The following is a 26,121-nucleotide window of genomic DNA, read 5'->3' as shown; positions in this document are numbered from 1 at the left end:
GATTCTGCCTTCTCCCTGTGTACCCTGGTGCTCACACCTTGGGTTTCCCACCAGGCCATGCAACAACTTTGCCTTCTTTGCTTTTCATCTGAGGGACGTTTTTTCCAGCGTGTACCACCAGAGGGCGCAGGACTCCTGCCAAGGCAATTCTGTCTGTGTGACTTTGCCACCAGCAATACAGATACAATTCAGCTTAGTGAGCAGGCCAGGCTGCTGCACTCTGACTCAGTCTAGGAGAATCCACAATAATGGTTTTGGAAAGTAGGGCAAAAAGACCACTCAGAATTTATGATTGTGGTCCTCAAAAAGAAAAAGGTTGGAAACCACTGGCCTTGGGCATGGCAGGGAGAAAAATGAAGATGCACAGGACTCAGCCCTTTGCCCCAGACAAGAAACTGGAGAGAGATTTTGCTCTTAGCTCTCAATTTCATCCTGGGAGTACAAGCCCTCAGCACCCTCTTGTCCTAAGGCTCTTATGAGATAGTGTGGACGATAGGGGATGTTGGGGGCCAACTGAATTCTTCACTAACAAAGCCAGCATCTACCTTTCTGCTTGTGACCATCCTGGCACCGACTTTACTCAAAGAACTTACCGTCCCCCACCACTTGTGTGGATGTTCGCTTCCTCATCTGTTCACTGTCCATCTCCCCAGTGTACACACAAGCTCCTGGACAGTGGGGTCTGTGTGCACACGGTTACATTCCCCACACCTGAACACTGGACCATACTGAACTGCTGCTCCAGCAGGACGTGCAGAAGGTATGAAATACATACAGCACTGTGTGTACAAGGCTCTCCTCCTACAGTGCTGTTCACACTCATGGAAACAAAGTGCCCAACAATGGGCACTGGCTCAGGAAATTATAGCACTTACGAGAATCTTCTTTATTTATGTGATATATTGGAGAATAAAACGTACTTACAGTGGACGAGATTTATTTTTGAAAAGATGGGACAAAGGTTGTGTATTTTCTTTCTTTCTTTCTTTCTTTCTTTTTTTTTTTTTCTAAAAAGATTTATTTTATGTATACCAGTGGTCTACCTGCATGCATGCCTTTATGCCAGAAGAGGGCATCAGATCTCACTACAGATGGTTGTGAGCCACCATGTGGTTGCTGGGAATTAAACTCTGGAAAAGCAGCCAGTGCTCCTAACCTCTAAGCCATCTCTCCAGCCCCTGTGTATATTATTTCTAAAGAAACACACAGTAATCTGCTGGCATCAGTGCTCTGAAAGACACTGGGGTGGGGTGGGGATGCAGGAGGAAAGGATTTTCTTCACTGTCATTTATTACTATTGTTGTTATTATTATTTAAAGGGCTGGGGAGATATCTCGGTTGGTAAATGCTTACCTTGCAAGCATGAGGTCCTCCTGAGTTAGATGCCAGAACCCATGTCAAATAGGGCAGATCTATCTAGTGGCACACACTTGTAACCCTAGCGTGGGGAGTAGGAGACAGGAGACTCCCTGGAGCTCTAGGACCACCAGCTGAGACTACTTGGTGAGCCCTGGGTTAATGAGATAATTCCAGCCTCAACAAACAAGATAGACAACATTTGAGGAACGACAGCTGAGGCTGGTGCACAGGTATGCATACGTAAACACGCGCGCGCACACACACACACACACACACACATTCCTGTACATATTCAAACATCTTTTAAAAATAGGTAATTCACTGTTTGCTCAAAAATACCCCAATATTTGAAACAATGTGAAAAGCAGTGATTAAAAGCACATTTCAACGTTTAATCCTAAATTATAGCTTTCATCAATGTCTCAAATCCTTTGTGAATGAAGCAAGAATGGAAGCTTACTGCTACCTTGACACGAAGGCTGTATTACCAAACAATATGGGAATTATGAAATCTGTGGTTAGTGCTAAAGGTGAAGATTCTTCTGAAGAATAAGTCTCTCCAAAATCTATGCACTAACCACACTGAGTAACCAAATCATCATTGTGGTTAGGCCCTGGTTGAGGCACTGCACAGCTGGAAAACCCCAAGACTTGAGAATTTCATTGTGGTCATCTACACACGTATTCTTGGGGAATAAGAAGAAACCAAGCATATAATACATTATATATTAGAAATCTGGATTTCCCCCAGTGGAAAGCTTAGGAAAAAGCCACAGGGAAAAAAAATTCGCATTTACTAACTCTTTCCAGCTTGCTTCCCAGGAAGAAGTTTCTTCCCTTAGTGACAGTAACTGGAAACTACCTGAGTGGCACCAGGAAGACAGCAGAGAGAGGGGTACTAGGAAAGACGCACTGAAGCACAGACTGTCTCTCTCTTGGAAATCTCAATGCAGAGAACATCTGTTCCACCAAATAGTTTAGCGTGGTGCTCTGTGACAGAGGTGAAGTACATGAGTTCAGTCTTAGAATTCTGGAGTCTTCTAGGATTTTTGTTTTCTTACTGTTTCAGAAACCTTCACAACCCAAGCCAAGCTCTGGTAGACGATAACACGTTGCCCTGACAGGCAACTGTAGTGTAGTCACACAGAATCCCAGGACCATGGAGGACAGTCTTCCTGTTGTTGTCACTCATTAGCCTTTAATGGATCGCTTGTGAAAGACTTAAACATGAACTATGGATCGTCTGGATGACACTTTACTGAGATTCTATTGATTATTAACTTTCCTAACTTTCCAACAATCTCCCTGAGGCAGGAGGCTTGCCAGTCAGAAGTGAGTGTGAGCTACACAGCAAGACCCAGTCTCAAGCACACACACACCCCACAGAAAAACCAAGACTATTTCTATTTCCATCTTAGCAAGCAAACAATACATTAAATACCATCTCAGGGATGATGCTTGATTACAGTAAATATATTGGTGTTCCTAACAAATGACTACGCCTTACAAAACAGCTATCCTCTGCCAGTCCACACATCCAAACCTACCGGGAATTTGGAAGAAGTTAGACAAGGAGGCTGAAATGCATCCTTCCATTATGCAAATGGGATTTATTTAATATATAACTGTAATTAGTACAGGCTTTGACGAAAAATAACCACTTACTACTCACAGACTGTTCTGAGGCTGATTATACAAATGGTCCATCACAATCCCACCCAAAGATGACGGACATAAAAACAACTCCTCCTGTGTATGTTTTGACTTTTACCCCTTCATACAGTTTTCCAGAAGACAACACCTTGCTTATCTGTCTACTGACACATTTACTTATCCCCTCTCTCAGAGGGTATGCTTCTGGTTTCCGAGGGAGTGGTGCCCTTGGAATAGCCACAGCAGGTATACAGGAGCAGCACAGACTATACCGCCCAACCCAAACCCCTGCAGGACTTACAGCTGTGCCCAGGAGCCCTGGGGTGCTGTCCACTGGAAAAGGCCAGCAGTGTCTCTTTTTCCTGCCTCGGAGCGGAAGGTAGCCCCGCTCTACAAATTGGCCTTCCTACATGCACACGAGGCTGTGTTAATTAACGAGGACACAATTTGCTTGCTTCGTCATCTCGAGCTAATTCTGACAGGCTCTCTCCCCTGCCCCTTGGTTCTCTCTCCTCCTCTGCAGAAAGAAACAATTTCTCTCAAAGCAAAGCTAATGCAAATCTGCTGACTAGCTCAACACTTTGGAAAATCCAATTAAAATAATGAGCCAGCTCCCGCAGTTCAATCGGCGGTTCCCCGGTATAAATTAGGTTTTCTGTCTAGAGCGTTAACTCCTTCACACCCTAGGCAGTTACCAAATATCTTAAAGTTATTTGAAATGGGTGCCTGGAGACCATCATGCTAAGTGAAATAAGCCAGCCTTGGAAAGACAAATATTGCGTGTTTTCTTTCACACGTCAACTCTAGATTTAAATATTCTCTCTCTCTCTCTCTCTCTCTCTCTCTCTCTCTCTCTCTCTCTCTCTCTCTCTCTCTCTCATATAGGACTTCCAAGTACCTTTCTACTTTCAAGTGAAAAGGGGGCTGTGGAAAGAGAGAAAGGGCTCTACAAGGAGAGGAGACAATAGAGGGTAACAATATATGTGACATGGTAGCACAAGAAGACACCATTTGGGGAGAGCAAAGGGACCAATGAAGAAGGGGCACTGGGCAGGGTGGTAGGGGGATGTGAAGAAAACCACACTATAATGATAATATACGTATGAACATGTCACATGGAAACCCACTACTCTCTATGCGAACTAAATTAACACACAATGAAAGAAGAAATTTTAAAAAGAGCTTTGTCACTAGGCTGCTTCCCAGAATACTGTGACACAGAGAAAAGACTCACAGGCGCACGTGACTGTCACTATTGTGACTGTTTAACCTCTCTGGTGGCCCAGCATTCCCTTCAACTAGCCAGTGCTAGAGCATACGGTCCGGGGAGGGAAGGACAAGGAGAAAGGGTAAGATGGAGAAATGAGGGTACTAATCCGGCAGCACTATAACCGCTCATTACTAAAACACTGTTGATTACTTGGTGTGACTGCTAATTCTGTCAACCTGACTGGGTTAGAAGATGCACACCTTTTCATGTGTCTATGTAGGAGTTTCCAGATACAAATGGATTGTGAGGGCTACGGCTTATGAATGGATTAATCTCTTGATGAATGCACCGGGAGGTGGTGAAATGCAGGTGATGGGGCCTGATGGAGGGAGTAGGTCACTTGGGAGCTCCATCTTGCCTTGGCCCCTTCCTGTATTTCCCCTTTCTCCTTCCTGTCTAACATGTCTTCTTGCTAGGATACATCCTTGTGTATTTCCAGCCCAGCAATGGTAAAATCAGTCGACTCAGCTTCCAAGTGGTTTCCTTTCCTGTAATGGTAAACTTGAATCCCTGTTAGTTCATTCATATGAAGCCGTGGAGTTGGTTGCTTTTAAGGACAGTACCACAAAGCTTTTATGTAGAACCTTGTTCAAACAGGAAACATGGAGTCATGAAACAGGTGTAGCTTTGAAGCCAGTAAGTTATTTATGGCATTATCTTATAACTAAATCAAAATGTTTCAAAAACTAAAATTATACAATCTACATGCAAGCTAAAATTATGTAATATATATGCAAAGGACAATTGCTAGCAAACATTACTGACACATTAGATTAAGATTACATTTAAAATTTTTTCCGCTGCAAAGGCAGTAAAGGGAAACTAGGAATATTTGTGTCTATGGGTTGAGGGTACTCCTGCCTCTAGAAGAGAGGCGTTGTGTGTTGTCCCATCCCTGTCCCCCGCCCCAAGACAGAGTTTCTCTGTACAACAGTTCTGGCTGTCGGGGAACTTGCCTTGTAGACCAGGCCTGGAACTCACAGACATCCGCCTGCCTCTGCCTCCTGAGTGCTGGGATTAAAAGCCTGCACCACCACTGCCCAGCTACCAGAAGAGTTACTGGTACTCGATCTGCCTGGGATTTGTAAGAGTTTTTCTCAGCTTCCATGGTGCCCCAGGCTTACCTTGCCATATTTGGCTCAGCGTATCTTTGGGCAAATCACTCCCACTTACCCTTTTGGAGGCCTGTTCTCCTCGCTTGTGAGGTAAAAATGATAAAACCAAGTTCCTGTTCCCTAAAAGACTTACGTGAGATGCACTCCGTGGATTGAAATGCATGTAAAATGCTAAGCAGGAGATGGGCTCAATTAAACAGAACTAGGTTTACTTTCCTAGATTTTTTTTTTAATGCACATTTGGAAAGCTAAACAGTAGTGGAAAGGAAAAGGGCAATGATGGACCAGGGCTCTAAAAAACTGCTTCTCTGTCCTGTACCACAAGTTCTCTATTGGTAAACCCCACGGTTTGGTTTTTCTGGTCATCCGGTCAAGGCCGTCTCTTAAAATAACATTGCATCCCATTGTGCTGTTTCATCTAGGCAGCACAGCCCATATGAAACTGTTGATTAAAATGATAGAGAGTACTATGCTTAGCCTTTGTCATCTAAAGTTACTGGGGTCGAGAGAACTCTATAAAATGGATCTTAGTCTCACTAGATTAACGAGGATATAAGCTCAGAGAGGTTAAGTAACTTGACCAAGGCCAAAGCATGAAGAAAACAGATGGCCAGGTTATTAATGAAGGCTTGCTTTACTCCAAAGGCCATTCTCATTTCCTCTGTCACGCTATAATCGTTGAAAGTGACAATCAGGCCAGATCACTTTCCTGTCTGAAACCTATTACGGCTTCCTGCTGACTAGAGTCGAATCCAAACTCCCAAGTTTAGGTCTGGCCTGGCCAGCCTTTCCCCTTGTCCCCATACTCAGTTGAGCAGCAGCTTCCCCGAGAAAAGAAGGTTTTCACAAGTCCCTGGGCAGCAGATGAACTCAAAACATTAACTCCTGGTCTTGGATAGAGACCACTGTCAACCCATGTCCACTGATCCCTCTCCTTCTTTGAAACTTACTTAATCATCTACAGGGACCATCCTTTCGTTGGTTATTGAAAAGGAACCTTCTAGGTTCCACGGTACTTATCAGTACCTTGCCCACCTTCCAATCAGGTATCTCTCACAGTGGCAAGAAGGCAAACGTTCAGGGCTCGGTACTCAGAACTACTTGTCTGTTCCTCGACTTTCTAGAGTAAAGTTTCTGGGAAGCAAAGGCTGGGCCTGCTTCCCACATGCACATCAAGATTCCTGTGCATATCAAGCTCCTGGCACAGCTGACCGAGTAAATAAATAAATAAATAAATAAATAAATAAATAAATAAAGTCTTCTCTAAATCAAGTTAAGTAGTGCTGAGACCTGAGCACCACAGAATCTGAACCCAGCTCTGGTTTCCCTGGAGTGTGCAGTATCAGAGTGGCCAGAGAGGCCGTGAGATATCCAAATTGCTCCTAGAACATGGCGGGAGGTGACGGACCAAGGGGCCCCTCTACCCAGAGGCTGTTAGACTTTGTGTGACAATTGTGGCTGTGGAGGTGACTTTCCATCTCTGGTATTGAAGTTGTGAGCCATCTCTACCATCTAGTTAACATTCTCTTTGCCTGATAGAGCTACTGAGATACAAGAGGATACAGTACGAAAAAAAACCTCAGACCCAATGAGTCAAACAACCATGGGGGATAGAGCATATTACAAGAGGTCAGGCTGGGCCATGTCCCAACAAAGTGACATAAGAACAACCATCCAGCAGGTTGTCACTCACCTAGAAGAGGTAGAGGACCGAATCATAAGCCCCATCAAAATTCTAGACTTTCTATTAAGAGTTATAGGAACTACAAAACCTTGGGTACTGTATAACATACCTTTCTCAAAGAGTCTAAGTTACCTCAGGGATAGTGGTTTTCTGGTGTTTTTAAAATATATTTTTATTAACTATTTCAGAATTTCATACAATGTATTTTAATTATATTCCTTCCCATATCTTTCCTTTTAAATGGTTCTAGATCCTCCCCCAACCTCCAACTTTGTGTCTCTTTTCTGCCTCTTCTTATCCTCTGCCTCCTTTTTTAAAAAATTTCATATAAATTTCATAGCCCAATGATTTCAACCTGGTGTGTAGCCATCCACTGGCGCATGGTTGACTTATCAGGAGCCACACTTCCTTGAAGAAAACTGACCCTTCCTCCTTTGGAAGCCAGCAACTGTTGTTGGCTCCTCACTCAGGGGCGGTGGTGGTTCAGGAACCCCTTCAATGTGGGTTTCTTAACTTGATCAGAGCAGGCTAGTAACCCGCCAGGACTGCCAGGGCCTTGGGATGCATGCACTTTACTTCTTAACTGGTTCAAACAAAAGTGATAGATGAAGACCAATATAAAAGCAAGATATAATCACAGGATGCACAGAAATTCCCAGTATTCTATTCTAGATAGCAAAGCAATGGAAAGTTCAAAATAGGAAATTCAGTGAATGACAGTAGAAATGTAAGATAGGGATGCCACAGCCATGAGCAACCAGGTTGAGGACAGTGTCTCTGGAGTCTGCAGAGGACCTCTGATGGCAATGAGAGAGTGCCCAGGTGCCTACTGGCCTCATCCAGGTCTGACCTGTTAGAAGGCTGTAGCCAGCTTAGCGGCAGTATACAAAATCGAAAACATTTTCAAAATGCAGAAATAAGAAATGTATGAAACACTGCATTATGAACCTGACACTGTTTCAAAAAGTTATTAATTGAAATTTATACACAAAAGTCTGAATAAAAAGTTTACTGGTGATTTTTATCTTCATCTTGTCTCTTCTATTTTCCAAGTCTGCAACAACGAATGGTTATTTTTCTTCTAAGAAAGTTAATAAGAAACGTAACATAGAAGCACAAAAGGGCAGGCCCATCACCTTGCTTATTTATGGTGCTGAGGGCTGAACCTAAGGCTTTATGCATTCTATGTGCAAACTATTCTCCAGCCCTCCCTTTACTTTTTTTTTTTTTTTTTAATGACAGGGTCCCAGTATGGTGTTGAACCTAACTCCCTATGCTTCAACTTCCTGGGTAACTGGATTGTAGGCCTGTGTGATCAGGAAACTGTTTGATCATTAATGCAAGTTACAAATCAAATCGGTACATAAAAGCAAAAACCCTATGGCAGTGAGTCTGAAGGAAATTCCAGATCTCTGGTGCAGGTGGCTCCCCAAGTGTGTCCTGGACTAACGTTCTCAGTGCTACCTGGAAATACCTCAGAAATGAAGCCCCAAATCTAATTAACCAGAACCTCTTGAGGATGGAGCCCAATAGCCCAAGTCTTCGTAAGTTTTTGAAGTGAAATAAATGTCTGAAACTTAGATTTTCTACTGTCCACAGCAGAAAATCCTAATTCTTGTCAAGGAGGGAATGCCTCCAGCCAGAGTGGAAATCAACTTGCCTACTGTCTCAGGTGCAACTGCCATAGAGGTCAAAGGTTGCTCTAGAGAATTCTGGACAACCCAAGGTACACCTAGTTGCAGATAGCATCTGACAAGACTGAATTCAAGAGGGATTCCAATTTTCCTGGAAATGTTACACAAAGAAAAGGGCAGTGTGGGAGGATAAGGAAATATGAAAATCCTTAACTTGAAACAATGAAAGTATATTCTTTCTGATTCGAGTAAACAAGGGCTTAGATTTAGTAGCTCTTCCCAGAGAGAAGGAACTAAAGCACTGTTCTCCTTTGCATCTGACCCCACTGGAGACAGCTACCCGGCAAAGAGAGGAGCTGGAAAGAGAAGGAGATCTCTCACTTAAATAAGACAAAGGAGAAAGCGGAAAGACACAGCCCATACATGGGAGTCTTGGCTTGGAAAGATAATAAGTTCTTGGCCAACTTTTGGACTTTAAATTTCATTTCATGCATGCCATTTATAATCTGCCAAGTGTGAATCACAACAAAACCATTCTGTGACATCAGGTCACATTTTCTTTGCCTTCTGTGAATGCCACTATCACATGCCCTACACATGTTTTATAACTGACTCTGGAAGGACCTTAACATGACTTAAGATATCTGTTTATATCTTTATATATAAGATAACAATCCAAATATACTGGCACACCTGAGCGTAGTGTGTGTCAGGAGGGACAGCGATGCCTCCTTATAAACATCATACCTTCCTTCCTTCACCTGACTAAAACCAGAGGCAATTGCTGCACTGGGCCTCCTGCTTGGTCTGTACCTGAATGTTCTAAAGCATGGCATTTGACCGTCATGGAAATGTTCAGAATTCAAATACCCACCTAAAGGGTGATTGTGCTGTACATTCATTGATGGATATAGCTCATGGCCACCCATGCACAAGAGGAATCATAGAGTTAAATCTGTGACACTAGCTGCTTCCAAGAAGCCAATAAAGTCTCCCCTACTCATGGAAACCCCAAAGCAAGAGGCTTTGTAAAATTCTGTCCTTATGTCCGTCTGTCTCCTTTTCTGTAAAATTAAAGAATTCTTTAGAATTCTACCAAACTGTTTCATGCAAGCATTCTCAAACAGAAAGGGACAGTCATGCCTACCACAGAGCCTGGCATATAGTGGGCACCTGGTAGAAGTCACTGAGTTGAGGAACACTTTAGTAAGTCTGTATTCTTAGTACCGACTTTAATATGCATTCTGACCTCACTGTAGCATGCAATATAAACCACTGTTGAATGCTATTTAGTGTCTCTCTTAAGTGAAATGGTTTCCACCAGCTTAAAAAAAAAATACTCTTGCCAGGTGGTGGTGGCACACGCCTTTAATCCCAGCACTTGGGAGGCAGAGCCAGGTGGATCTCTGTGAGTTTGAGGCCAGCCTGGTCTACAGAGCGAGATCCAGGAAAGGCACCAAAACTACACAGAGAAACTCTGTCTCAAAACAAAAACAAAAACAAAAAACACCTCTCATAAATACCCACTCTATTATTTCTACCTCAAGACAAGGGTTCCACTTGTAATCGGACATTTTTCTCCTGCCTGCTTTACCTACTAGTGTGAAGACGAGGCACCCCTGTTCTCTGGATAGGTGAGTGAGAAAATGAGTGATCTGCCTCTCGTGACCCAGCCTGTGAAGCAGCAGAGCAGAGGTCTGAACTGTTACACCCACCTGCCAACGTTACACTATTTCTGCCAACGCTCAGACCTTTCCACTGTTTCAATCTCTTAGCACAGTGGGAGCAGTGAGCCAGTGGAAAGGCTACTACTCATTTCTAGTGGCAGATGTAGTAAGGCTCTACCTGAAGACTGGATATACAGTAGGGCATTTCTTCATGTATTCATAAGGGACCAAAGGAGCAAAGGGCAGAGTCTGAAATAAAAAGAGACTATAAGAAACAACTGGCTGGAAAACAACCATGATTATATAGTAAACATAATTAGAAATAAATTCCAGAAGGGGGAAACAGAATGAAATTAAGAATAAACCCAACTAAAGACATGGAACCCCTGATCTATCAAATTTTCTAAGTATCATTTCTCAAAGTGGTTCAATGGGAAGTTCATGTTTCTTATATGTGAAATTCAGTGATCAAGTTCAGAACCATTGAATTAGTTAAGATTCTTCAGTATCATGTGTCTAAGCTTCTAACATACAAATGTGCATTGCAAGTCTCCTTGAGAAATAGTAGTGCTTCTTGGAGCAGACCTCTCACCAAAGAACAAGGCATGGAGTTAAATTTTCCATCTCATTCACTTTGATGCTCCTGTTCCTGGAGAGAAGCAGACAGATAACATGGCATGACTACATGTAAAGTTGGGTGGAGTATACACAGCCCAGAGCACTGACCTTGCACACACAAGTGGAGCCTGAAACAGTCATGTTTCTCTTGAGAATCTGTGCCCAGTCTGTTGACAGCAGCCCACAGGAAGAAGGGGCCCTGACTTGACTGTCTATCTCTTAGCAATCAGTCAGGTGTGAAGCAGGCAGCAGCCCTGTCTGAGGTCAGTGGTATGTGCTGAGGAAAGAGAGACTGAGGCAACATTCCCCAGAGGAATCCAAAGTAAGATGGAATCTGAAGCAGTCAGAGAGAAGGAGGAGATCTAGGTAAGAGTTCATTCCTGGGATAAAAAATGAGAAAGAAAGGGCGAGGGCAAAGGGTCAAAGGAGTGACTGGCAGCCAGAGCCTCAAGGAATTCTCAGAGCCAAGGGAAGCGTCTGCATTTGCTTCTCGCAATGCACCTACAGATCTGGGCCAGGAAAAAGAACTCCAGAGGCTTCCAGGATAAAGAGCACGCAAACGGAAAGTCAATTATCTCGGTGTCTGTCTCCTCCTTGGAACATCTGTGCTGCTGCTTTAATTGTTTTTAGATCAATATCACTTTTAACTTAATGGTAAATCTATGGCGGTAAGAGCACATCCATATATTTTCGGAGGTGGCAGACAGGGTGCTGTAGAGGAGACTCCAGGTTTGAAGAGCTCTTACAACTACGTGAGGTGTGATTCCATTTTCTCTGCAGTCACCAAGGACTGATCCAAGGAGTCAGTGAGGCAGAGACGACCACAGAAGGTAATGCTCACCAAGTACTAACCAAGTCATCTGTTCCTTGGTTTTCTGGTCCCCCAGAGCAAGGAAGAGCGACAAACATCTGGAGCGTTGTGAAAGTCTTCATAAGCCTACCTGGTCTCTGTTCTCCCGCCATACCAAGCCCCGTGGAGAGCTGCTGTGTCACAGCCTTATTCTTGGATGTACTCTTATTATCTGAACCAGATTCCTTCAGAAGACACGTGACAGGAGGAGGAAACTAACCTTTACTACACTCACTACTACTGTGGCAGATACTCACTAACCTGTCCTAACACAGCATGTAAGTGCTTAAATTAGGACTAACCTGTGCTAACACAACATGTAAAGTGCTTAAATCAATGAACAGCACATAGCTAGCACACTATAAATACAAACTATTGTTATCTCTATTTGGATAAGCAAAAGTTAACCATAAAAATAATAGCATTACTATCTTAAAGGCTCTGAGGATGACACCAGATTAAATAATCAATTACTTAATTAATTTAAAGACAGTAACTCCTTACATTGGCCAGAGTGGCTAGTATTAAATACTTGAGACTGGGGGAGCGAGGGAGACAAAGCAAGATAAGCAAGGGCCACGGCGCCATTTTCAATGTGATTCTGTCCAAATCTCTCTTAACTAGTGACTCGGTCCTATCCTCTGTCTTCCTTCCTCTTATGTGGACCCACAACTTTAAAGCATGCCTCTCCTAGTTCCAAACGCTGTTTTGTGACTATACCTTGAGCTGAGGAGCAATTCACAATCACACACAGCATGTATACACTCTTGATGAAAGTCCTACTTAACAACCATTATTTGACTTTCTATTTAAAATATTTTTAATGGACAACAGCGCATACTAATTTAAAACTCAGCCAGGATTACACACAACTTCTGTACACTAGATATATTTATTACACAGCAACTACATACTGATGAGAGGAAATTTCAAGTCATTAGCTATGGTCTGGCTATGTAAGATATATTAAGTAGCCTGTGAAAGTAACTTTCCAGTTTTATTTGTATGTCCTAGAAAGTTAACAAGCTTCTAAAACAATACGACAACAGAAAAGTTCTAAGAGCTTCTGAAATAAATCTATGATACACATTTTTGTTGGTACCCAACCCCACCACGACTGCACTTCAGTGATGAGTCTGATCGGAAGTGGGATCTTCGATCACTGCATTCCACCCTGGCATCACTGTCTCCCTGCAGAGGGGCACTGTTCAGTGGTAAGCATCAACTGGAGGAGCCCTGGAGGCATTGCAGAGTACATGGCACCTACACTGCCACCCATCTAAAATACAAACCCCGAACCCTAAGATTGTCTAACTCTAAGGATTTTAGACACAACATAAGATATATGCAATATACACTTAGATATGTAAACCATCAGTATCTGTGTCTAAATGTATAAAGTTGTTCAAAAGGAATATTACATTAAAATGCCAGACACTAAAATTATGTAATAGTATTTGTCTTCTCATATTCCCATTTCGTTATAGCAAACACATGTAACTATCATAATAAAAACCAAAACAAGACACCCCAAATCCTTTCCCCCTTACTCATCACCCCTCACACATGGACAGACCTCACTTAACATAATGTCCCACAACACTAACTACTCATGAGTCACATCAGGGCATGAGGGGAGGTGTAGTACCAACACTGAAACATTGCAAAGATGAGATCCTATGCGGGGAGCTCAGAACCAACAGACACATCTATAACACAACTCCTTCGCCTAATGCTCATGGAACATCGCCAAAGAGAGGACAGAAAGATTATGAAAGCCAGAGGACAAAAAAAATCTGCTCTGAGATTGTGTCTTCTAGAAATGACAGGGAAGCTTCACCTACCATACCTCAATAACATGGCTACCTAAACAAGACCTGAACTTGTCCTAACTCCAACAGATATGCTAACATGGAAGGGGAGCCTCAGGGCTCACCTCTAGACAAAGAACTAGAGAAAATTAGGGGAATGCTCTAAGTGAGAAACAGTCTCCCCAGGAATGAGCACCTCATTGGTTATCCAATACCAAGCAGTCAGCCCTGAAATCATACATACAGCACTAAATGGGCTGGGCAGGTTGGCAAGTTATTTACATGCACGCACGCACGCACGCACGCACGCACGCAAGCACAACACTGACAAGTTTCAAACCAGGAGTTTGAAAGGGAACAAGGGGTCCAGGACATGGGAGGGGTTGAAGGGAGAAAAAGGAAATGGATGTAATTATATTTTAATTTAAATAAAAAAAGGATGAGATCTTCAAAGATACATTAGAGTTCAGGGCACCAGCAGTTATTTACTTACCACTGGGTATAACTATTATCCTCTCTACTCTTTTTAACATATCAAAGAAAATTCTTAAAAAAAAAATGTGATAAAAAATCTAGATCAGCTATTTTCATCTGTAGGGAAAGAAACTTAAAAATAAGAAATCAAAATAAAACAAAAAACAATCCTTAACCCAAACCACAACATTCTGCAGTCAGAAACTGTAAACAGGAAGTGCTCTGCAGCTGCGGAACTTTCTGCTCCACTCCAGCAGCTCTGAAGCAATAACTGCCCTCAACTGCTAAATGACAATCTGCAGAGCTGTGCAAAGGCTTGGGCACAGAAGAGTCCAGGAGCTCCAAGAGTCCTGCCTGGACAAGACCCCACCTGGGCACAGCCCATTAGTGTTAAATAAGGTGTCCACACAGCTGTAAAACCACCGCAGCACTGACTCTGTGGGCACGGCATTTAAATGCTGTCCTCTCACCACTGAGAATCAACACCACAGCGCAACTGCGCAGTTGGGAACTTTAAATGTGTTCCATGCTTTCTGCTGATGATTTACTTCCTTGCTAGGATCCCAGGACCAGCCAGAGCTGTTCAGCAAACAATCATTGTATTGCTTTCCTTTCAAAGGTTAGAAACATGAATTTCATCTTGGTATTTAGTTTTTGTTTCAAAGCTAGGACAAAGGACTGGGGCAGGGGTGCCTGTTTAACATATAAAAGCTGGACCTGGCTGCCAAGTTCTCCCAGCATCCCTCAGTCCCTGCCTGTTACAGGGAATGGCCAACATACCCTTGACCTTGACCTCTCCAGCCCAGGGGCTGGGCTGCCTTTCCCCCAGAGGCTCTTCCCTATATAATCCACACATTTGGCTATGCTTTCCCTTTTTGGACCTTTGGCCTCCTGGCGGTTGTACCAGTTTCCGCTCTCTCTCTCCCCTTCCCCCTCTCCCACATGGCCCAGCTCAGTCTGGCCATGTCCACTCTGGACTCTCACAGATGTCTCTGCCTCTGGCTATGCTTTCCCACATATCTATAATAAACTTTCTCCTCCACCATACCGAGGGGCAGCCATGGCCTTTCCTTTCCTTTCTTTTCTTCATTCACTGTATATTTAATCAAATGAACAACAAAATCATAAGCAGCTAAACTGAAGAGCGGTCTACTTTTATCTATTTATAATAAAGTCCACTGTAAAAGAAGTCCTTCTCACTAATATACTGAATTCTAAAGGGGCACCAGGGCAGGAGGGACGTAAGGAGTCCACACCACACAGAAGACCCACATGCTGCAGAGGCGCTTTACACAGCTTTTGAAAATGCTACCACAACAGAAACTTGCAGAGGGAAGAGGCTCCAGTACACATTCTCACTGCTATGTCCCTCTTTCTCAGTCACAGTATCTGTACAGAACCCCAATAAATACAATATACATACGCATTGTGGGTGATATGGCAAGGAGGACCATCCATCTCGTTTTACACAAGTGAAGAAACCAAGACTGAAGCATCTTTGCAGGCTTGCAGGGAAGCAGCTGCGGGTAACCTTTTCTTTGAACCCTCTTCAGACACGCCAAAGGAAACAAGGAAACGGGATCCTGTCCACACTGCTCTCTGGTTCCTGACCACTAAGAGGCAGCATTTCCTAGACAAAAGAAACCTAACAGCCCAACTTCAGGAAGCACAGAGCAAATCCCTCTGTCTTCTCAGAACGAGAACCACAGGAATGACGTTAGAAAAAGAAATTCACCGGGAGGGAAAAACTGCCTCACACAACCTAGGGAAGTGTAAAGGAAGCAGGCTGAGGGCCACACCCCAGCCACCTCAGGGCACAGTAGACACCACTTGTCTTTGGTTCGGTACATTTCTTTTACAATGACATTTTTACATAGTGATGCTTTAGGAAACATTTGTCCTTCCTTTCAGACTACGACTTAATGCTTAGACTTTGATTTATATTTTGAAAAATTTAAACTCACAAAAAATTGAAAACACGGTATAGAGCGGCCCTGTTTACTTTTCAACCAGCTTCCCCAGCAACAACAGCTCATATATTATTTTATTAAAATCTAGAAACTGACAACAGAATGACAAGTGACTAGACTACAGACCTCATCGGAATCCCACCAGTTCTTGCACATGCTTTTCTGTCTGTTGAGCAAAAACAACAACAGTAGCAACCTTATCTTTGTACACAGTAAGTAAAGATAAGCAACCTTATCTTTGTACACAGTTCTAAGGAAGGTATGGTTACTGGTCTCCGTAAGACGCCCCAGTGCTTCACTGGGACCACAGAAAAGATGCCTGACTTCCCTGTGTTCGGTCAGCAAGGCACTCAGAGGCAGCAATAACTGTTGCTTAAATGGACCTACGGACAACTCCAGCAGACCCAGCAACTGCCCACCCCATGCTGGTTTCCCAAGAGTTAGGGGGTCGAGTGGCTTCTACCAAGCTTCCAAAGGAAAGCCTGGGCCCAAGGAGTGCTGCATCTCAGAGCTCTGTGAGCAGCATCTGATAGGGCAATGCATAGTGAAGCTATGGGAATAAAATCGAGGCCAGTGGCAGATCCAAGGGAGACAGAGGTGCCAGCACAATGCCACGCTTCTCAGGAAAAGCTACAGTCACGTGCAAAGCCAGCCCCAGAAGAGTGACCACGTGGACTGCCCCAACTCCAGTGAAAATTGATTATGCTATGGCCCCTTACCAGGAATGCCATCTCCATCCTCAAATTGAGAATATTTATTTTTCCTTAATGAAATGAATTAGGTGTTCAGCAATTTCTTTTTGATTTACCTTAGACTTGTATTCTATGAAAGAGAGAGGACATGGCAACCCCTCCACCCCCCAAAAAAACAAATAAAAATGAAAACAAACAAACAAAAACACTTGGACCGAGTATATCTAGGGAAACAGCTAGACAGGCACTTTTTGCTCGGGAAAGAGAATAATGAGAATTTACGGTGGCAGGGGCAATACACGCACAGTGCAAGTGACAGGTCAGAGGCAGAGGGTGGGGAGGGCTGCTTCCCAGCAGTGAGAACCAACAACATACACTCGGTACCCTTAGGGCGACTATCAGTACTACCACAGGACAGCTAGGCAATTAATGGTAAGACAGCCTTGTAAACACTGCAAAGGTTCCTTGTCTTGTCCCTGAGACAGAATACCTGTCAGAAATACTTAAGGAAGGACAGGCTCAGTTCAGTTTGGAAGGGCACAGTCCATCCTTTTGCGGAGGGCATGGGGAAGGTCACTGGGGTGGAGCTTAGAGCCAGGACACTTGACATCTGGGTGGATCAGAAAGGAGGTGGCTAGAACAAGCTGTAACCCTCAAGCCTCACCCCCATGCTGGCTGGACTTTATGTCTAAAAGGTTTCGCGAACTTGTCCCAGAACAGTGCAAACAGCTAGGAACATGAGCCTGTGGGGACCACTTCACATTCAAACCATAACAAGCACTCACCACACACTGCCGGGTTCAAAGGTCTTCAATAAACATCAATTTTTATATGGACATACACGGATATATTAAATAATCACATATTTGCTTGACTGTCTTGTACATGTAGATATACAGTTGAGCAGCAACTTGTATAATACTAAATATATATAAATACAATATATAAATATATATTATGTAAAATATAATATAATATAATAAATATGTATGACAGACTGGTGTGGGAACCTTGGGGGTGATGACCCCTGACTGATGTCAAAGCACATTTGGTTTCACGGAAAGCGAGATACTCATGTGACAAGAGTACCTCTGGGAAAAGCATCCTAGGCAGTTATTACCAAAGTGAGGGGGAGTCTTACTTCACTTCCTTTCTTACTATCAGGCCTTAAAAGTTCATGCTTACTGCCCTATAAGCAACTCCACAGCAAGCAGCAAGTAACACCCAGAAGGAAGAGGGAACAAGATTAAAATAGTCTAAGAGAGATACATCACGGGCTTGTTAAACCAAAAAACACAGGAACATTATGTCTTAGGTCCACATTGTCTTTTTTCAAGCTTTTGAAAAGACAAAGTATTTTATATTCAATGTTTTTTCAGATTACATGATTTAGTACTTATGACTTTTTCAGTGGCTTAAACCATCAATTAAAATTAAACTGTCAGGAAACCAGACACATGAATGTTTTTAATACAAGAAAAAAACCCATTTTGACTGGCCAAATCCTCAGGTTAACAGACTGTAAGCTGTTTGTATCACATGGATTTATGACAGGATTACTACCCAAGGCCACCGAGGCCCATCTCACAGATAACCCACCCTAGGTGAGGGCATGAGCTGAGGCTCCAGATCCTTGATGATGTAATAGTGCAATGCTGGGGAGGGAGGAGGGGATCAAATGCTCTTCTCCAGGACAGGCATACCGAGGAAAATAGGATAATAAATCACCTTGCTGTGCAAGTCCCCTACCTCTTAAGACTTACAAGATACTTGACTGAATCAAATCAAGGGCAAATGTGACAGTTCTTAGAGTTCTTAGACAGTTCACCGAACCAATCACACACATGCTCAAGCCCAGTGATGTGAATGCAGTTAAGATGTGGTGATACCCAGACACAGGGCCTGGCAAACAAAACTGACCACTGTCAATCTGTGTCTGCCTTCTTCGGTCAACATCTGTAAAGACCTTATGTTTTGTTTTGTTGATTTTCCGAGACAGGGTTTCTCTGTGTAGTTTTGGTGCTTGTCCTGGAACTCACTCTGTAGACCAGGCTGTCCTGGAACTTGCTCTGTAGACCAGGCTGGCCTCGAACTCACAGAGATCCACCTGGCTCTGCCTCCCGAGTGCTAGGATTAAAGGCATGCACCACTGCCACCTAAGACCTTATGCTTTAGGATTCTTCCTGCCATCCACTTTCCTTAAATCTTAAAACATTTTTCTTGAAGGTACTTGTTTGTGTTTGGCTAGGTAGGGGAGGTGTTGAAAGGATATGCTGAAAGGAATTAAGAGAGGTTCATTATTTCACTAATCAAGATGCACAGCTATACCTATCTTCATAGATGTAAGATATAATTCCACTGCATGTTCAGCAGTGAGTTTCATCACTCTCTTAATCAGTTTACCAAAAAAAAAAAAAAAAAAAAAAAAAAAAAAAAAAAGCTGTATGTATAGGGCCTACACAGGTCTACATCAGATGGGATCCTAGAGCTCAGAGGAGAAGTGGATACATGCTTTGGTCTTTAACCTAGAAGCAATCTACAATTGATAATCACTTACAAATGAAAATTTATTTTTTTCTAAGACAGTCTCACTGGGGAAACAAACCACTCTTAAGGGTAGGCCCTGTGTCCAGCAGTTGATGGCCAATAGAACCTGAACTCAATGGACCTTTGGAGGTTCCTTGTCTGATAATATCATGTCCTGACTTTTACTTTTTTTTTCTTCTCCTGTTTTTAAATTTTATCTTATTTTAAATTTACTTTTATATATACTTTTACTTTTTCTTTTTACCATACTGGTCCTCTGCATATATATTATGGTTTCCAGTTTAGTACTTTTATGGGATTCCTGAATGTGTAAATGAGTGTGTCTCTGAATCTGTATCTGTTTCTTGTGCCTTTTCTTGGGCTCTTCGCCTTCTGTTGTTTGTTTTGTCCTATTTCAATGATATGTTAGTTTTTGCTTTATCTCATTTTATTAACCCTTAGAAGTCCATTTGTTTTCTAATGAGACAGAAGGGGAGCAGATTCTGATGGGAGGGGAGGTAGGAAGGAACTGGGAGGACTAGAGAGAGGGGAAACCATAATCAGTATATATTATGTGTGAGGGGAATCTATTTTCAATAAAAGGGAAAAAAGGCCCCAAAACAAAAGCTAAGGACAGTTATCTTAAAACAGTAGCAGTGGTAGAACGTGGAAGACAGGTAGGTGTTTTCTCTTTATATAAATCCATCCTGCCAGCGGCTGGGGTAAAGATACAAGGATAGAAAATTTTCCCTGAGGTTTGTGACAAACAATGACTGCACAGCCTGTTGCTTTTATTTTACTCTTCACTCCCAGGACTGAGGGTTGAGGTAAGGAAGCAATGGATTATTCTCCAGGTGCAGGGACGAGGCTATAGTTAGTGCTTCATTACATACGAGGAGGCTTACCAGATTCTTCAGCAGCGTGGACAGTTCCTTTGTAAGTGTAGAAAACTTGACAAAAGCGGTGCCAAGGTCAGGGTTGTCTCTACTTAAAAAATTACTTCCAAACTTATCCAGAACTTGTGCATAGTTTTCTTCATTCTGTACATGATCTAAAAGAGAAGCAAAGAGGAGGTATGAGGCATTATTTGTCACAATGTGGAGTTCTTTTGAATGCTGATCACTGGAACCTCTCAAAAGGAAAGCAGAGAAAATCAGCATCAATTATTTATTGAACATGTCCAGAGGTTGGCAGTACACTAAATGCTCTTTTCTTTTGAGACAGGGTCTTAAACATAGTTCAGGCTGGCCTCAGGCTTGCAACCTTTCTGCTGTGGTCCTCTCTTGTGCTGTGATTACAGGTGCGTGCCTCCACACCCGGCTCCCGCTCATGCGTGTTCTCTCCTCTCGCTCTCACCCCTCCACCCCCCCTCTTTCTTCTCCCCCCCCCTCCTGTTTCCTTCACAGCACTGAGCTTGTTTATATACCAACTCATCCACTGATTCTCCAGTTAAAGAAAAAACTCTTACCACATTCTCCAGCAATTAAGAAACTATGGCCAGGCGGTGGTGGCACACGCCTTTAATCCCAGCACTCAGGAGGCAGAGCCAGGCGGATCTGAGTTCGAGGTCAGCCTGGTCTACAGAGTGAGTTCCAGAACAGCCAGGGCTACACAGAGAAACCCTGTCTGGGAAAAACAAACAAACAAACAAAAAAACCAAAAAAAACCCCACCCCCGCCAAAAAAAACCAAAAAACAAAAACAAACCCACCTCTGTCTTGGAATAAAAACAAAACAAAACAAACAAACAAAAAAACTTCAAGTGTTCTAGCACATTTCTTTCTCTGCATCTATCTTGACTCCTTTATTTTGTTTATGCTCTAGGTCTGAAGAACAGCACTTGTAAAACTTTTTTTTTTTTTTTTTTTTGGTTTTTTGAGACAGGGTTTCTCTGTGTAGCTTTGCGCCTCTCCTGGAACTCACTTGGTAGCCCACCCAGGCTTGCCTCGAACTCACAGAGATCCGCCTGGCTCTGCCTCCCGAGTGCTGGGATTAAAGGCGTGAGCCACCACCACCCGGCTAAAGACAAACTGTATTTTTTTTTTTTTTTCCAAAGCTGAGGACCGAACCCAGGGCCTTGTGCTTGCTAGGCAAGCGCTCTACCACTGAGCTAAATCCCCAGCCCAACTTTTTTTTAAATAAAACTGCCTCTCGGTACAAAGCTCACATGCTTGGATAAGATGGATCTGTGTTTCAAGTACAGTTTTGGTACTGAACCAGCTTGCTACTCTATTGTCTAGCTTAAAAACCCACAACGATGACAGCAACAAAAACTTCTGTGCTTCCTACCCTACCCGGCACACAAGGAGTATTTACCTTCTATCTAGGGATCAGTTTCCCTTCTAGTTCTTGCTCTCAAATCTACAAGCAGACCAACCTTATAGGAACGGGGTGCCAAGGAGTTGACATGAAGCACAGACATTTCTCAGTGAGTGGATACACAAACAGTAACTCCTACCCTCATGAAATACCTTCTGTCGTGTCTTCCATGTTTTCCCGATCATCCTCCACCTCATGGCTGCTCCTCTCCACTGCCTTTACATCTGTCTGACCTCAGCATGTTGGAAAGCCTCTCCCTGTCTCTGGGACTTTTATTATTTTCTATCTTTGAGATCTAAGACTTTGAGATCTCAAGTCTTACCACTTTAAGTCCTTTCTAAAAGTTCTAATTTGACACCTTAACCCAGAGCCCACCCCTAAAACATAAACTTACACATCTAATGACCTATCCAACGTGTCCATTTGGATGCCCAATCAACAGGCTACAACAGACCCTTGAGTCTTCTTCCCCAAGCCTTTTATCTCACTTAGTCACAGGCAAGCAGCATTAATGAAGCTGTAATGCAAAACCTGCCAGGTCATACTTGATCTTTCTTCCTCACAACCTGGTACCTCAGAGTGGCCACAGAAGGCCATTTACTACTGAGAATCCCACCTTTAAGGTACAACCCAATCTGACAACTTCCTATCACGCCATGCTAACAACCTACCCAGCATTCCCTTTTCTTCTGGTCTCTTGGTTGCTGCTCTTTACTTTGTTACTAAAGCAGCATCCTGCACGGCCCTATTAGATGAGACAGCAGATGTTAACTCTCCCATCACACACATAACCATGATCCCAGGCTTGTGATCTTCACAGGCACACCAAAAGGAGCACAGAACCTCTCTATACCCTAGGGCTAATGTGTGGCAGCCGGCTTAACTGGCAACTGAGTTGGAGGCAATACTCCTTCCATGTGCCAGCTTTTCCAGTATTCCAGTTTGGCTGTTCAGCTCTCCATTTCTCTATTCCTCAGTTTTGGTATACAAAGAATCTGCATTACTGTGTGGAAGTCTACAGTAATGCCTGATATATACACTAGATGAATTATTGACAAGTATCTGTTAGAATCCTAAGCCATCCCTTAGTTAGACAGAACCTTCCCTTGCCCGTTAAGTCCTGTAATTCTGCATAGTTTTCCACATTATCTGTATATATCTTTCCATAGGAGGCATGGATTGCCTCTGGTCACCTCTGTATTCCTACTCAACAGACAACACTGTAGATTTCCCAAGAGGCTTTAGGATAAATCTGAATTTGGTTTAGTAAGAACTTGTTAAGTCCTCTGAAATTCCTTGGGCTGTTTATCCCCAGTTATTCAACTGGAATGAAATGCTTTACTATCAAACACTCCTCAATAACTGTACAGGAGCAATGGGCATTCATAAAACAGAACACTAGCCTGGAGAATAATGGGCAAGAAGCGTCACTGTCAACCAGTGAGGCCAGATGAAAGCCCCAAAGCCTTCTGCTCATCTCAGCATTACAAATTCATGATGCCTGCAGTGGCTGTAAGCATTTCTGGCTGAGATATTAAAAAAAGATACAGTGCAGCTCTGGTTATGCTTCTGAAAAATAGAAAGGACACATCAGCTCAACAACAGGCTGTCTATGTCTGCCCCAAAGCCAAGATTCCTGCCTGAATCACAGAAGCCCACTCACCACTGACAATCCCACCTAACCATTTTTCCAGCTTTTGCAAGCCAGTGGGAAACAGCAAGGTTCATGTCAACCCTCCTGGGGGGAAGGCACCTCAGTGGTAAGTGGGGAACACTGGTACACCAGCCTTCTGCTTGTTGACTTGAAATCATACAATGTTGCAAATCAAATGCCTACAAACTGTAGGTTAACAGTATCTGCTGCTCACTGCAGATTAATAAAGATGTTTTTACAAATTGGTTCTGGAACCCCTTCCTGGGCATCCCACACAACTGCAGTCTCTTCTCTTCCTCCCTTGACATCTATTACCCTGAAATAGAATTTTATGCAGAGGTTAGGAAGAATTATGAGAAGCCTGGCAGATCAGTGATGATGACTCACTGCAGAATCAGACAGACTGAGCAGAGACAGGTCACCAGAGGGGGCATTGATTTGTGTTGAGAATGCTCTCTGGCCTAAGTGCTCTCTCTGTAATATGTTCCTCATCACCAGATCTCTGCAAGATGTGAGAGATGAGAGGCAGAAAGCTAGACTGGATAAGTAAGCACAGGCTAGGTCATAGATCTTGAATACCCATTTAGCGCCTGTGTGTGCTTATGCATGCATCAATCTGAGTGTGCTTCCAAACACAGTGATGTGTCATATATATGTAATATTCTGGCACAGAATCAGATATTAAAATAGAGTGGTATAGTGAGTTGAATTGGGGGATAATAATACTAACGGTGGGAGTAGCACAAGCCAGTCACTGTTATCTCAGAGCTGTATGCAGTATCTACCAGCACAGGAACAGGTCTCATGCATTCTAAGTACCATTTAGCACAGTGCATTATGAATCTATTAGGGACAATGCACTGAAAGCATCTTCCCCATAGTTCCCCTCCCCCTTACCTCACAAAATACCCCTACCTCTGCGCAAAACTAAGAGTTGTCCGGGAAGATTTTCAATGTGTAACGAGAACGAGGGGCAGTGGTACTGCTCTGGTGGAGGAAGCATCCAGGGCAGAGGCAGAGGGAGGCCACATTAGAGGACAGTCAGTCATCTGAATGTGCTATCGCTTCAGGGGTACAGGAAAGAAGAAGAAGAAAGTAAAGGCATGAGGGGAGACCATCACAGAAACAGGTTCGTAACTAAAGAGAGGGACTAAAGGCATGGGAAATGCCCTGATCACTCCAAGAGACAAGAGAGCATAGAAAGTTCTCTTTTATGATCTGTACTGGGAGGTGTAGAGATACCACACGACAAGAGGTATTGGGGCAAGAGCCTTGGGCTTCTAAGACAGTGAATTATGGGAAAGAACAGGTAGAGTGTAGAGACGATTTTGGAGAGGCTTGCCATTAATAGCCGTTTTGGGGTGGTGCATCAGTTCACAGAGCCGATGCCCTGATGTACATACTAAATAAGCTCTTGCCCTATTGCTCTGTCTCTCTGACAGTCTTGCTTGCAGGTCCCAATCCCTGAATGCAGCTTAGAGGAAAAGCTCTACCCTGCTCAACTGCAAAATCTGAAGTGGGGTGAACTTTTATTCCATGCCCGAGTGGTCGGTACTTCGGTCAAGTGGCCTTCTTCTCTAAGTCTTACATGCAAAATGGAGACATCAGTGGCATCTGCCTCACAGAGGGTGAAGATATCGTAGGACAAATGGTTAGCACAGAAGCACAGGAAGTACGTGGGGACAAGGACAACGGTGGTGCCATCGCTGCCCACCTTGCTCACCGCAGTGCGACTGACCAGGCGGCAGAGGCGTCAAAATCACCCTGGCATCAGGAAACTAAGTGCTCACGCCCTGAGACCGGGAGTGCCTTTGGGATGTACTGCAATGCCATCCCTAAAGCACACCTGGAGGATTCCGTGATAACGAAGCAGGCCTTTCTCTGATGGCTGTTTACTTGTGGTAGAACTTGCCATACCTCCAGACTGGGATCCATCACAGCAAATATCCTAAGGCCCATACAATACTCCTTCAAGGCACTATCTTGATTTACGTGCACCTGTGTGTGCCCGAGTGCCTGTGTGCATATCACATGCGTGCAGTATCCACAAAGGACCGAACAGGGTGTTGGATCCCCTGGAACTGGAGCTACAAGAGGGTGTTAACTGCCTAAGGTGGATTCTGGGAAACAAACTCAGGTCCTCGGCACGAGCAGCCAGCTCTCCAGCCATGAAGGAATTGTTTCATAGGTAAGCAGAACCGAGGGCTGAAGCCAGGATTAGAGACCAGCTACACTCGATTTCTGCTGACCCAACTCAATCAAGACTATCCCGTATGCCAGAACACCGTGTTAACACCCACTCAGAATCCACTACATGAAAGGTTTAGGGTCAGTGCCAGGAATCCAACAGACTTCTTTGTGTCTTAGGAATATCAACAATGCAATAGTTATAATTAGTTGGAATTAAAGTTTCTGATGAGTTAAGGTGTCAGAATTAGGCAAAGTATTCCTTCTACATTAACCCACTCACTGTCCACCATTACATGCTAATATTTCCACGTTCATTTTAAATATGTGAAAGGGTTGAAGGAGGTTAAGCAAGCTTCCCAAGGTCACACAGCTAATGAGAAGGGGTGGCAGGACTGAGGCCTGGTCTATAAAAGGATCGGAAAATCTGGTATCTTATTTCTAGTCTTTATTGCCTGGTCCTGGCCAGATGACTAGACTCTTTTCTTTCTTTTCTTTTTTTTTTTTTCATTTTTCTTTATTAAGAAATTTTCTACTCACTCTACATACCACCCCCAGATCCCATCTCCTCCCTCCTCCCACCCCCTAGTCCTCCCTCCCAAGCCACCCCACATCCCCACATCCCCCAAATCAAGGTCT

The 26,121-nt window shown here is 43.5% G+C and overlaps 1 protein-coding gene across 5 annotated transcripts in view; it reads right to left on the bottom strand.

Moving 5' to 3' along the window:
* The window catches only part of Asap1 (ArfGAP with SH3 domain, ankyrin repeat and PH domain 1), a 279,840-nt gene that overhangs the window by 94,271 nt on the left and 159,448 nt on the right, over positions 1 to 26,121 (bottom strand). For all 5 annotated transcript variants that reach the window (XM_059247916.1, XM_059247917.1, XM_059247920.1 and 2 more), the window contains exon 4: positions 20,229 to 20,374. In XM_059247916.1, coding sequence (XP_059103899.1) covers positions 20,229 to 20,374 — 146 coding nt within the window. The remainder of the gene's footprint in view (positions 1 to 20,228; positions 20,375 to 26,121) is intronic.

The sequence above is a fragment of the Peromyscus eremicus genome, chromosome 20 (assembly GCF_949786415.1).
Source record: "Peromyscus eremicus chromosome 20, PerEre_H2_v1, whole genome shotgun sequence".
NCBI classification, from domain to species: Eukaryota; Metazoa; Chordata; class Mammalia; order Rodentia; family Cricetidae; genus Peromyscus; species Peromyscus eremicus.
Note: the sequence above shows the minus strand (reverse complement) of the source record. Positions and strands in the feature narration are given on the sequence as shown.